The 14433-nt window shown below is 32.4% G+C and overlaps 1 protein-coding gene across 1 annotated transcript in view; it reads right to left on the reverse strand.

Annotated features, from left to right (window-relative positions):
- The window catches only part of LOC133201823 (zinc finger C3H1 domain-containing protein-like), a 92421-nt gene that overhangs the window by 14104 nt on the left and 63884 nt on the right, over positions 1-14433 (reverse strand). The window contains exons 38-40 of the mRNA XM_061337627.1: positions 13008-13144; positions 4467-4543; positions 1260-1418 (exon numbers count right to left, since the gene is read on the reverse strand). Of these exons, the coding sequence (XP_061193611.1) occupies positions 1260-1418; positions 4467-4543; positions 13008-13144 (373 nt within the window). The remainder of the gene's footprint in view (positions 1-1259; positions 1419-4466; positions 4544-13007; positions 13145-14433) is intronic.

Consider the following 14433-nt stretch of genomic DNA (forward strand, 5'->3'; position numbering starts at 1 on the left):
TTTACAATAGATTAAGATTTTCAAGTGACTTCATGGGGAGAACTCATTAACTTTTCTTCTCCAAGCAAAACATTTGGTGTATGAAACAGAAAGGAACCATTTAACACTTAAATTTCTAATGTCATTTCTAAATCACGAAAAAAAACACAGTGACCTCAAGCTCTCTGAAATACAACTCGACTTACCAAAAATATTTTCTTTCATTAAAAGAAATGTATTAAAATTGATAAGGCTGTTTGTAGGTTAAATTAATCTCATCTTAAATAGATACATTAGGCTCTAGGTTATAATCATGATAGGATGATAAATAAATTCATTTCAACTTTTTTGAAGAAACACCCCAGAATCCTAGTGCAATAAATTCATCATTCCCTTTTTTCCAGATAAAAATATCCTTGATTTTAAGCATATTCTAAAAACTAATTCTTTTTTTCTGACAAAAATTATCATATTTACATACATTTCAGCATTGAACTCGAGTGGACCAATTATTAACCAACTAATTTGATGCATTGCAGAAAGGCATTAAGTATACTGAGAAAAAGAATGAGATTTTGTTGATAGCTTCAACGGTAATGAGATGGAAGAATGCTAACGATTTTAGACACCTGTAAGGCTGAATGCATGAATGTTTTGTTTATGACATGCTCTTAATTGCTTTGTAGTGATGTTACTAACTTTTCTCATCATCGCTATATGTCGACTACTCAGTGGCAATTTAGGCAGTTGTCAAGTAACTGATTTACAGTAAGAAAATTAATGAAAAAGTTTCAGTTTGTCTACATTTGTTACCAAGTTAAAACTGAGCAAAGACAAAAATAATCTCTTTCAGGCATTGCTATAAAAAGCTTGACAGAATACAAGCTATAGTAGTTAATTGATTTATTCTTATTTGTATTAAGTTGAAAATTTGAGGAAAAAGCAGTTTCTCATGGTAATATTTCAGAATGTATAGACTTTTTTAAATTCATGTCATCATATCACATTAGATATACTTTGAAATGTCTCTGTTAAGAATCAAGCCCTAATTTCATCAGTAAGTGGACTCTGCAATGGTAAGTAAATAAATGATTTATTATAGTATATTTGATAAAAATTTTATACTTAAAACACCCAGCCCACTGAACCTATATGTCACTCTATGCCTAGGCCCCTAAGATCATATTGGATCATAGTCTCAGTATCCTAGAAAATTTGCTTGGAGGCAGATTGTCCTTAATTGCTGGGATACACATAATAATCACAGTTATAGTACTTACATTCATCAATAGGGAATCCCTTGGGGTGGGTCTGTCGAGACCAGAGACCCTGGAAGTGCATCTTATACCGTGCCTCCCCACAAGCACAGCACTGACTGGCTGGCTCCACCTGAGGCCCTCCCTGAGCTGTGGCATCCCCCAGTGGGGCCTGTATTGGGACTGAAAGACAATGAATCAAAGATGTAATTTATCATATTCCAAACATTTAATTATAATCAATTAATTATGACGATATGATTTTAAATACAGTCAAACCTTATCTTGAACTCAATGGGACCGAGAAAAAACTTTGAGATATCTGAGGATTTGAGATTTGAGGGTAAAATAGTTAAAGAATTAGGGGTTGGGACTTCCAAATCACTTTGACATATCCATGGTATTTGAGATATCAGTGTTTGAGATACTGAAGTTCAACTGTACCTTTATATTAATATATGTATATAATAGTACATTATAAACTTGTGAAGTAAATTGTTTCCCTATGCAATTTTTGCCATAGACCATTTTGATATAATTTCATCCTGTTTTATACATTTTGTTGAATTAACCCTGTTTTGATTTTAATCATGCTAAAAAGGCAATCATAAATTTAAGGCCAAAAGTTCTCAGTGCATGTATATGCTAGTTTATGAGCTGTGGGGGCACACAATACCATTACATTACCCAAAGAAAGGTCCATTCTGCTTTCAGATCATTAATGCTTTGTTCAAAGACAACAGTCTCTGTGACCTAGGCCATCCAAAATATTTGTTGACAAAAAGATATCATAAAACTATGAAGTAATAAGGTTTTTGTTTATGAAGATTATTAGTCGTCAGTTGAAAGAAAGACTTCTGATACAACAAAAGGTAATTGTCCATTTAAAATTTATCAGCAAGAATAAATCTTTTGAATGACCTGTGTCTAATACATATGACACCCAATTACCAGGTCAGAAAGTAAATAAACAGACCATTATGAACTCGTCTCTCTTTCTGAACATCATGACTTTATAAACTGTAATTAAAAACGGACCAATAATTCATACATAACTGCGACTCAAAAATCTACAGTGACTGTCGAGGCATTTTTCTACAGACGTAATTACAGGTTTTCGTGACACAGTAGCGGTTCAGGAGTTGCCTGTTGATGCTATGTAGACTTGCCGTCTTTCGGATGTGACCTTAAGACTACTATTCTGGGACAGATTATGTCTGATTGGGTGGGGAGACAATTTTGAGCTACCATTTCTCATTGGTAGAAATCAATGTCATTACTCCGAGAATATGTCTGTTAAAATTGAGAAAACCGTACACATCTTAAAGATACCTTTCTTCTAATTTACAAACTTCCGATAAAATTCATTTAAATTTGTATCCAGTTACCAAATCATTACATTCCATACATTCACCTATGAAACTGTCAATAAAAATACATAATGAAGTTCTATTTAAATATTTCTAATATAGATGAAACTTAATGTTACCTCATAAAATAGATGATGTAACAACAAAAAAGGCATTTTATAGTTATATTAACATCATACAAGAAGTGTAAGTGTGTATACTTTGAACTTAATTGCATTTTAACATCGTGTCTGGAGTAGATGCAATTTCATGATGATGTGCGACTATTTGTAAATATTTACTGAGGTGAAAACTTGTCTGAAATTGTAAAGCATAAAAATAAAATGCAATGTGCCAATGAACATTTCTGACATGGTAAAAAACAAGCTATATTATATTAAACTATGTCTCAGTTTTCATACTGCTATAAAAATATAAAACATCAGTTATGACACAAAAAAATTCAAGTAAGATGGCAAATCCATTCAATATTTAAAGACAGAATTCATCAATTAGGAAATAAAACTAATCTAAAAACTTTTTTAATCATACATAAATTTGCATGTTTGATGTCTCCATCAAAATTTTGCAAAATTAATTTATAATACTTTATTGGCACTCATATCCTACATTTTATGAAGCCAGTATGATAAAATATCTCCAACAACCAAGCAACTGCTAATTACTCAAACATTTCTGTTGGTTCCTTAATAAACAGTACTGTATTTGCTTTTTGTATTTTCAGCAAATCAAAGGTGAAAATAAAACAGAGGCCAAATAGTGACACTTTATCAGCTACCAGTTGTGATTTCTCACAATACAATCGGCTGGATCCATGATATACACTAACTAAACTAACTCTTGCAAGATAAAAATTGGGACTCATTCACCAGAAATCTTGAAAATGGCTTAATTCTTAGTCTCATTTGTCATTTTTATGTTTCTTTTTCCTAGTGAGTGTTTCCAGTACATTAGCATCTGCTGTAATGAAAGTCAATGTCTTTTTTAAGCAAATGATGTTAACATGGGGGCGAATATACAGGCCAAAAATCTTGACTTAACAACAAATCAAATATTTTAAAACAGATAAAGAAACTTTTTTCCTTGTTTTCTTTTTAGATCACTAACTTCTATAAATGAACAACAGTTTCATTTTTACTAATAATCATGCCAATGTTTATTGCAAGTGTTGGTATCAAATTGGAATTTCTAATGTTCAAGAGAATTCAAGTGTTCCATGGCAAAACTTTACATCAGAAACTACTTTTAAAAACAGGTGTCTAATTCTATAGAATCTTTACAGCTCTTGACTTTGATGTTACAGTTCAGGGGATCACTTTATCATAAAAATCTAGAAGTTTTTAATGACCTTAACAAGTAGATACCAAACTTTTATAATCTTTGGGTTTTGAACATTTAAGAAATGCCTGCTTGTTTACGCATCACAATGTATGATAGAACAAATGTTCTAACTTATCTCTTACATCTAAATTATGCTTTACAGAAAAAAAGGTTGTTGACTTTACACTAGAATTTATTTTAAATTTAATAAAATATATGTTATTGTATGGACTATAGTTTCCAAAGTCTACAATAATTGTAAATGAATATCTGAAGAACCCTTTTTTCAAAGCCTCAGCTAGCTCAACATTATAAAGCATCATTTCTTTTATACACAGTTGAAATTTAAGTACATGTGTATCTTGAACATCAATATCGCCATTATACCATAGATATGTCAGAGTGAGTTGGAAATCCTAACCACTTTTTCTTTATGTATTAAAACCTCAAAATCTCAAATCCTCTGATATCTTCAAGCTTTTTTATCAACTTTATCGATCCAGGCTTGACTTTTATAATTTTACTTTATAAAGATGCTTACCATCCTCGCACACTTTGTATGTCAAGCCACCATCATCTTTGAACCAGATATCTGGATGTTCTGATATCACAGTACCTCTACAAAAATATCAGATATTATATTTTAAAGATACATTACTCTTTTATACAGTGGATTTAGCTCATATGATATCGTTTTCATAACAACAGTTGTGACATCACAATGGATTTTTGCATTAAAGTGATAGTCAAATGAAGTGAATTCACACATAAAATCAGAGTGAAATAATTGATAGCTATATGTAAAACATGATAAAAAGAATCTCCAATTGGTTTGTAGTTGGATATGATTTTTTTTACTCTTGACAAGTCTACTGAACCATCATTTGAATATTAGCTTCCAAAATTGTGAATTTCATGGCCCAGGGTCAGGGGTTCTGGTGTTAGGGCGGGGCTCTAATGCAAAAAATTTTATTTCGACACATCTTCATCTTGACACCAGTATTTAAATTCACAATGATTGAAACTGAATGTCATCGAATTAAACAATAGGGTCCTGATCTATTTCTTTTTCTTGATACCTGAGGTTTACAATCAATTAACTAGATATCATTGAGATGGTGGCCATCTCAAAGGGTCCCGCTTTCAGCAACAAACATGAAAATGTAAGGTAGCTGAAAAGGGTTTATTTTGAAGAGGAACACTTGTGTACTATTAAGGGATGTGTTGTTTGAGTCTAAAGGGCTTATATGTCATCCTTGTTACAATAAAAAATGGCACGAAAATCACGAGTGCTCCATACCCTCTATCAAAAAGCGGCACAAAAATCACAAATGTTGCATATCCTCTCTGAAAACTGTTGCATATATATCAAAATACGGAAGGAAAATCAGAAATGTTCTGTACCCTAAGTCAATTGGTAAAGTTTGAGGCTGACTGGACTTAAGAGAAAGAAACCATGCACCTAACAAAGATTTTAAACAGAGAGGCTATTTTTGACCTTGACCCTTGACCTAGAAACTTCGTTCAAGGTCACTGTACATCCACTGACCAGTGCCACTCTGAGAGTGTAGTATGAGCCACATTGGACCAAAAGGAGAGAAGATATGCTCCGGACAAGGATTTTTCATATAATTCTGCTGTGACCTTTACCTTAGACCTAGAAACATGGTTCAAGGTCACTGCACACCCTTTACCCAAAGACACTCTGTGGGTGAAGAATGAGCCAGATTGGGCCAAGGAGAGAGAAGATATGCTCTGGACAAGAGATCTCGGACGGACGGACAGACTGATCACTATAGGGCGCCCGCAGAGCGGGGCCCTAATTAAATAATAATTGTACATCAATTAAAATACAATCATGACAAACATATATCTAATCCTTTTTTATAACTTGCAAGGGGAAAAGTCAAACAGATCAAATGGTGCCAAAGGCATGTCTAGATTACATGTCACTAGGCAATTTATAGAAACCAGTTTTTAAATTTAAACAATTCTAAATTACATATATTTGTCAAAAGCATAACAGGACAAGCAATCAAGTTTTGGGTAATTTCCATGATAGTTATAAGCAGGTTTTGATGACTTTACAAATTCAATTTCGACATTTATTCCAACCAATTGAGTTTATTGAAATAAGCCAATAATTGGCCAATTACAAATTATCGTATTGAATCTTCAGAAGATTTACACAATTCTACCTCAATTTAAATGTGTAATTTCTCACACCCAACAATGTCATAGAGACCAATCAACATTTTTTTGCCTTGCAACATTTCAAAATTACAAAATTCTTATCCTTCCACAACAAGTCAATTATGTAATAATTTCCTAATTCCGAATAATAAATGCTAAATCTCCTGAACTAAGCCCACTCCAAACTCCTGAATGTCTTGGTGATCTGGTGGCCTTTTGTCTGGTTCCCCTGACCATGGTTAAGTAGCACACCTGGTATGACTATGGGGAGTTGGAGATTAGGATCAACAGCTTATTTTTTTATTCATATGTAACCCTGATCAATGATTCTTACTGCATTTTTATGGTACTTATTTACATAACAGTCAAGATACGGTATATCCCTAATTTGGAGATCATTGTATACAGCATTAATATGGTTCGAGGATCTTGTATAAATTAACTACTGAAATATACGCCATGTGATACACCATATACCATAAGTATATTGCTAAATAAGTAAACTTTACAATGGTAAATTATCTTTTTTTTTTTCATGCTAAAGATTTTTTATCACATTTCTTAAAAATTCTTTCTCCATATCTGTAATAATAAACCCTTTCATCATGTTCATTATAAGACCTAAAATCTTTAGTAAAACCTGGCAGTCAACAAGCAGACTTAAATTCTTGAATAAGTTTACTCTAAAAGGTTGTCCTCTTCCCTGAGAAAGAGCAATTCTACAGAAATAAAAATTCTTTTTTAAATGATCAAAAATATGTGCGAACAATGAATAAAACCTTCTGGCTACTTCAGTGATTTTACTTCCCAAAACAAGCCTGGATCACATGATCCGACTCCAACATATGCAAAGAAAATATTTTAATCACAACACCATCAGTGATAGAAGAAGTTTTTTTTAAAGATTTTACATGTCTGCACATCAAAAAGTCACAATAACCTTCGGAAGTCTGTTTGAATTCCCTAAAGCAAGTGTATCTATGTGTTATTATCATTAAGAATAAAAAAAGTACATGGTTCTTAAATTCATAGCTTCAAAAATGTTGAATATTGCATCCCCAGGCAGTGTGAAATTTAATTTCCATTTAGGGTTAGCATGAGAAATTATTTCGTTATCTAATGTTAAGGCTGGGACACACTTGATGTATCGAATGGAGGTCAACCTGATAGAAATCACTGCCAGGAATTTGTCAGCAGAATTATTTTTGTCTCTGAATTAAATAAAATATTAAAATATACAGAAATATGCTGCACCAGCAGGTACACACCAGATGAATGAGATTTCTCATCCATTTTTTATTTCTTTAAATGTGCCTTTAAAAAAAAATGGTGTTTTTATCACTGTGAACTTTTAATAAAATCTAGTATCAGTTCCAAGTGTACTTTAATTGGACACTTCATCTAATGGGGACCAAAAGATGTGAGCTCTGATCTCCTATGATCTGCTCTGATCTTATTTTATGCATTTGAAAAACAAAATTTTAGAAATCGTCCTAGTGCTTGTGCTGTAAAAACTTGTTTAAAACAGTTTGATTGTCATTTGAAGATACTAAATATGACAACTGAAAATAGCTCAAGATATGATATCATGATTTTTAAAGCTGCATATAGCTAAAATTTCTAAAGATTACTTAGTTCCTTCTAAAAGACACCACTTGATTCTCTAGAATGAAGTTTTATGGCATACATGAAGTTTCTCTCTCTCTCTCTTTCTCTTAAATAGAAACTGATTGTGATTTGATCTGTCTTACTGTCAATTTATTTGCCTTTTTGGTTTAAGTGCAAAGGAGTAAACTGACTACTGTTGAAATAATTAAGGTACCTTGAAGAAGAATACTATATCGTGCTCCCTTGTCATCCTTATTTTAGCAGTAACCTTATTTTAGTCCTACTTGCACCCACTTCATTCTGCTACTCACTTTTCCCTTCATTTCAGCATTCAACAAAAGAATAATAAAAATGACCCCCACCCCCCAAAAATGCAGTAAATTCATTTTTTTTCATCACATTTCAATATTTCATTGTTGTACTAATGAAATTCCTTTTCTTTTACTCACTGCTTAAAAATGTGCAGCTGTAAGGATTATTTGATATGTATCTGATATACTTCAGTATCACAGTATATTTAAGCCCTTAAGAAATTCTACAATGTCTGGTCTAGTACTTTTACTTCTACTGATACTTTTGTTTTCATAATCCCCTCAAACCTCCCAAAAAGATGGCCTGTAGATTTTTAAGACTTAATAAAGAAAAAGAACATCGAACTCTGGTCTCGAGGTCTGTGAAATCTGACAGTAATTTGTAAGATTGTAAGATCTGATAAAGATCTGTGATATCAGGTGCTTGCCATTTAACATTGCATGGACAGTTAGTAAACACTCGGGGATAGGCCATGTCATCTTTTTGTCTGCACTGAGCTGTTCTTCTCAGCTTTCATTCAATTTCCAAATTAGCACATCGGGAGAGAGGGACTCTTCACTACGGGGATCTTTTTCTGATAATGACGGGCTCTGAGACTGTAAACTACTGGACTGACAAATTGGCATTGACTCTACACTACAGAATTATGACATATCCAAACAAGCCAGCCCGCTAATCTGACAGCATGAAGTAAACATTAAATAAATGTTCCAATTAAGATGGACTGGTCTATAGAAGTTGACAGTCATTTTATGTTTGACAGTCCTGTTAAAGCTACCCTATTGGCCTATCATTTAAGACCATCACTATATAGCAATTCAGATCATTTACAAAACATGGCTTGAGGTGAAAAATTATGCCTATTTTTTTTCTTATTTTAATTCTTTTTTCCCCAGCAGCCCTACCAAACATTGTGAAATGTTACCCACTGTAATATACGAAAGTGTAATGAAAGCATTGACATTGCATGACTTCACTGCACTACAAGGAAGTGTTTTATTTTTTGATTTTGTTATAGTCTTATTGATTTCTAACAGAATAGAGAGACAGCAAAGACAATTTTTTTAATGTACAGTTTTATGATTCCATTGAGAAAACTTTGGGAGGAAAGATTTTCCCAACTTTACAGTGCACAATCAGCAAATTAGCATTGGCTATCAGTTTCAAACTTTAATTCATTGATTTTGTGCACCAATTACCTTCATTTCCACTAGTTGACGTGTGTTTAAGTGCACCACCTAGGTCACAGTTAACTCATTAATCGGAACGCCCCCTCTTAAATTGGTTTTTCTTCTACCACTAGGTGGCACTAACAGATTTCTGAGGTCATCAAGGTCACCACAATGGTTGAATGATTGACAGATAACATGGCTGCTGATGCGCAGAACAAATGTGTCACCCTTAAACTGATGTATGTCGTAGACATCTGACCAGCTTAGAGTGGACAGTACAAATGTCTACTTTCAGAAGCTTACATATTTTAAATGCTAAATGAGATGGATTGACAAAAATAGCCATCATCTTGGCAAGCACGGAGCATGAGATTTATCGAGTGGCAACACTATAATGTATGGCCTAGTATGTCATACAGTCTTATACCACATAGAATGCAGGTGTTGTTTGTTGAAGAAAAGAGAAAATAAAATATTAATTAAGAACTGACCAAAATAATGGCATACTTTCAATGATGTATTGATGTAATGCCTAACTTGTAAAATTTGAATATTTTCTCTCCTTTGCTTGAATAGATTCTTGTTGAAATAGCTGCTCATCCTGTTTAGTTTGACATACTACAAATCATATTTCATAAACCTCATAAACTCAACACAGCATAAAGTCAAGGCCATGCTAGATCTGTCACAGTAGCCACATGTTTTTTACAGATTTACTGCAAAAGTGTTACCATAATAAAATTCCAGAGCAATAAATTGCATTATTTCATGCACATTTTTAATGTAAGTTGAATGTAAGAAGTTGAAATGGCACAAAATCCAAAATTATGGCTAGTCTTTCAAGTTTCATTTTTTTTTATCCTAGTATGGCATGCCGATTTACAACAGTAGTTAAAAATAAAATACATCAAAAACTGCTGAAAATTTGCTCACCAAACTTAAAAATTGCAGTCTACATCGTAGATCACTTCATTTATTATGAATAATAACATTATCTGCACATTAGCGCTTGTTTATGAGACAGAGTGTAGAACAAAACTTTTTTTTCTCAATTAACTCTTAAATATTTGAAATTAGAATGATTTGAATTATTTCAATCCTCTGCTTTAAAACTGGCATTTTTACTATTTTTGATGCTTAAAAAGCATCCAAAAGCTATTTCTAAATGATAAATGAAGCATTCAAACCTTCTACTTATTGTCATATTCTTTAAAGATAAATTTGATTTACTCTTCTTTACGTACATAAAGAAATTAAGGAAAAGATAAAAAGAAATCTCATTATTGAATGGCATGCGGTGTAAATATATCTCACTGCTTAATTAAAACATCAGCATTCTGCCAAAAATCAAAGATTTACGATATTATTTAGTATACTGATCATTTTCTCCTCGACTGACGAGCTCAATGGCTCATAGAGAGCCTAGCCTTGAGATTGCAGGAGATGGGATGTTTTTACAGGAAACAAACTTAAATACATGTTCTTCATCTATAAAGACATATTAATGGAACTTTAATCTAATATTCATTACGTTCATTCATAATAATGAATGTATAAATCTTTCTGTAGATATTTTCACGCAATAAAATTCAAAAACTCTTTTTGTGACATCTGAATCACAGACTAAGATGCAACATTAAACAAATATTCTGCACGATTTTTTTCCCCTCTGGATTCAACAAATTCTGTGAGTACACTCATGAAATTAACCATAACTTTCTTTCTATCTATACATCCATATTGTCTTTCATGTTTAATAAATAAATTGAGCAATAAATTGGATCCCCATTCATATGCTGTGTAAGCCTCCTATATATAAGATACATCAATTGTTGAAAACCTGATGAATGAATTACTCAATGAATTTTTTTTACATCCTCCCCTGCACACGAGTCGCCGCTGCCGAGATAAACTAATCTCGACAAGCTCTTTAACAGGAAGTTAAAACCGTTTTAATTTCTGCCATTAGAACCCCATCAACTTGTGATAAGTAATGGCTAATCACACGAGTGTTTGATATCGGCTGCGGAGTGTTTGATATTTGCTGTGGACCTGCAGCCTGCTGCTGGCCACAGTTCTTTTTTCAGATACCTATAATCAGGGAGCACAGACTCAAGACTCCTGAAAATCCATTCAAGTCTTCTGTTCCACAATCAGCAGATCATGTTATTGTGCAGATCAAATGCTTTTATGCCTCATCACCAGAGGATATTGCATATAAACCTTAATTTTAATGACGCCATTTAGAGACACTTTATCTGTTTATCCTTTTCTTGTTTTCGTAATTAGTTTTTGTTATCTTTACATTGTCCAGAATTTTAAGTCTGGTTATACACAAAAAAACAATAAACAGCCTGCAAACAGATATTATTTAAGCCCACACTGTCCAGATTCTTAAATTAATTACTTGGAATAAGAACAATTAATGCTCTTACAAATAGACATCAAGGTCGAATTCTGTGCGGTTTACTTAAAATCAATTTTGTCTCCGGATTGTCTTATATCATCTTTTATCAGACGTATTTTAACTGCACTACACGTGACAAACCTGTAAAAGAAACTGGTGTTTGTAAGAAGATATTCATATTAAATGAGGGATTTCAAACAATACAGTCATGCTTCCCAAACAGTCTTGTTCGATAAATTTTCAGGACAAAATACCAAAATATTCTGGATATTTTCTGCAGCAAGTGCACGTTGGGGAAAAAGTCAATATTTACTCTTATGTAGTATTATGAAGGATGAACTTCAGAGGTATTTTATTACATGCATTCCTTCTACGACAGTGTTGACTTTGCGAGACCACCAGTCATATTCTTTACTACATCTGGTGCCGATTTCACCAATTAGCGCTCAAATATCTCATTCTATGTCTATTCTATTATTGTTTAACTCACTTAAAACCTGCATAATCTGCACTCCTTGAAAAATTAGAGAATTGAATGCCAATCCCCAGCAGATTATTGACACCTGTGGGCCAACACAATCTGAAATTAATGACATCGACTTCGTGCCAATGTCATCGTATGCCTGTGAAAAGGCATGTTCATATCAAAAACTTTCTACAATACACAGGGACACTTTTATATGGATCTTCTGTCCTAGAGCAATTGGAATGCTTTTCATGAAATCATTTTTACAGTGTAATCCTACAGAATTTGAATGTCATCCAAAAATGTATGTTATTTTGCACACATGCACACTTGTTGACTCTCTAATCAGCTTAAGTATCAGGGAATGGTCTCGCCTAGGGGTCTAAAAAAGCTACTAATTAACAAACTTAATATTAAATGAAATACAAGCCAAATAAAGGAATAAATCCAGCTAAACAATTAAAATTAGCACTGGCACATGCTTAATTTATTAAATATGTCTGAGTCAGTGCTTTAGCTTTTCTTGCAATATTCATTACGTTAAACTTTAATCTTAATGCATGTATACAAATAAATACATTTGTATTGTAATTCAATTTCATGTTACCAGGTTTTCTAGTGTGTGTAAAAATGACAAGTCAAGCTAATCATAACAAATTCACTACATATAATAGTTTTCAAGTTTTCTTTGCTGTGAAGTACACAAACTCAAATCCCATCAACATGACAAGAATGGTGTGTGCTGTAAATTTCATGTCAGACAACTTATATTATTTTAAAAATTGGGTAAATTTCTTTCGTTTGATTAATCTGTAAAATGTCTTCTTTGACCAAGAGGTGGTGTCATCTTGTTGGACAAAAACACTGAAAGTCCTACCTTATCAAATTATCCTATTAAAAGGTTTGTGGGCATACATGACTCACCTGAATTCTACACAACCAGTGCCTGGCTCTGGTGCCTGCCACGTAAAAGAGACCTCTTTTTTCTCCATGAGAACATAATGGGTGATAACTGTGTGATTACACTCCGGATTTTCCTGTGCTTTCGCTGTCCTTGGAAGCTAAAACATATTGATTCATATGAACCCAAAAATCAAGCATTGAAAATAGGATTGACATTTATAATGGAGCACTGTGGAATATAATATATTCATCTGAACTTTATATTAGATGAACTGTATTTGTAATAAATACCATCTACTATCTAAATTATGGACTTAATATTTCTTAATAACATTTTTTTTTATCAAGTTCATATCAAATAAATTTAACAAAACATACACTAGTAGCTACCTCCCACGATATTTCAGTACAAACAATTTATGCAATTTCAACCAAAGGAATGAATTAATTTGATTCAATTGGTCATTCAGACATAAATCTTACAAGCTTGACTGGGTGACAGTTTTTGGAGTGTTTAGGATCTAATGACTTCATTCATTGACATGGCTGACACACCATAGCAAAAAAACAAAATGTAAATCAAAAACTTCATTAACATTTTAAATGGGTGAACATCATCTATTTACAATTAATTAAAAAAAAAAAATTTAACACTCTTAACTTTTACACTATAATCAGAAATGTGTGACTGTATTCTGCAGTGCCCCAGCTAACACAATATTACATTCAGTTTCATAAATTTGGCCCATAAATCATTGGCAACATAAAATGTGTTAAATTTTCATAAACAACATGAAAAAAAAATCTAGAAAGTAATTCATCATTTGATTCTGAATGTATTGATGCATATAAATATATTTTAAATTCTCTTTATATTTTTCTTCATTTGTATCAAGCACTAGTTTAATTTCATATAATTTACATAGACAGGTTTTTATGCTATCACATACAATCTGTACATGAAACAGTGAACATGAATATTACAAAGAAAATATAGCACTTTACTTAAATGGCAATAGTCATTTATTTCAATTCATCATTATAGTTTAAGTTTGGCATGGGATTGAATGTACAAGACAATTAAATATATAGAAACTTTTAAAATTAATGTTTCGACTATTTTGGAAAGTCTTTTCAAAAATTTTCTATTGGAACTTGTCTTGAACATTCTTCTTAGATACTGTAAACCAAAAAGTGCAAATACATTTAACATGTTTTGTTTGATAATCTCTGCAGAATTGTATACATTAAAATGTTTTGAATATCTTTATGCTATGTGTAAAATTGTTCTATTTGCAAAAGTTCCAAGATCTTTTTCTATAATGTTTTGAAATACCACAAATTAAGTAACTGTCATTAAAATATCTATTTCTTTTAATTAATTTGCCCAAAACATGAACTAAGCCAATGATCTTATCTCTTTACTACAGATTGAGAAATTCTATCA

This window comes from Saccostrea echinata, unplaced genomic scaffold, assembly GCF_033153115.1.
Source record: "Saccostrea echinata isolate AGI-Se365-2 ecotype Australia unplaced genomic scaffold, CSIRO_AGI_Sech_v1 ptg000045l, whole genome shotgun sequence".
In the NCBI taxonomy this organism is placed as follows: Eukaryota; Metazoa; Mollusca; class Bivalvia; order Ostreida; family Ostreidae; genus Saccostrea; species Saccostrea echinata.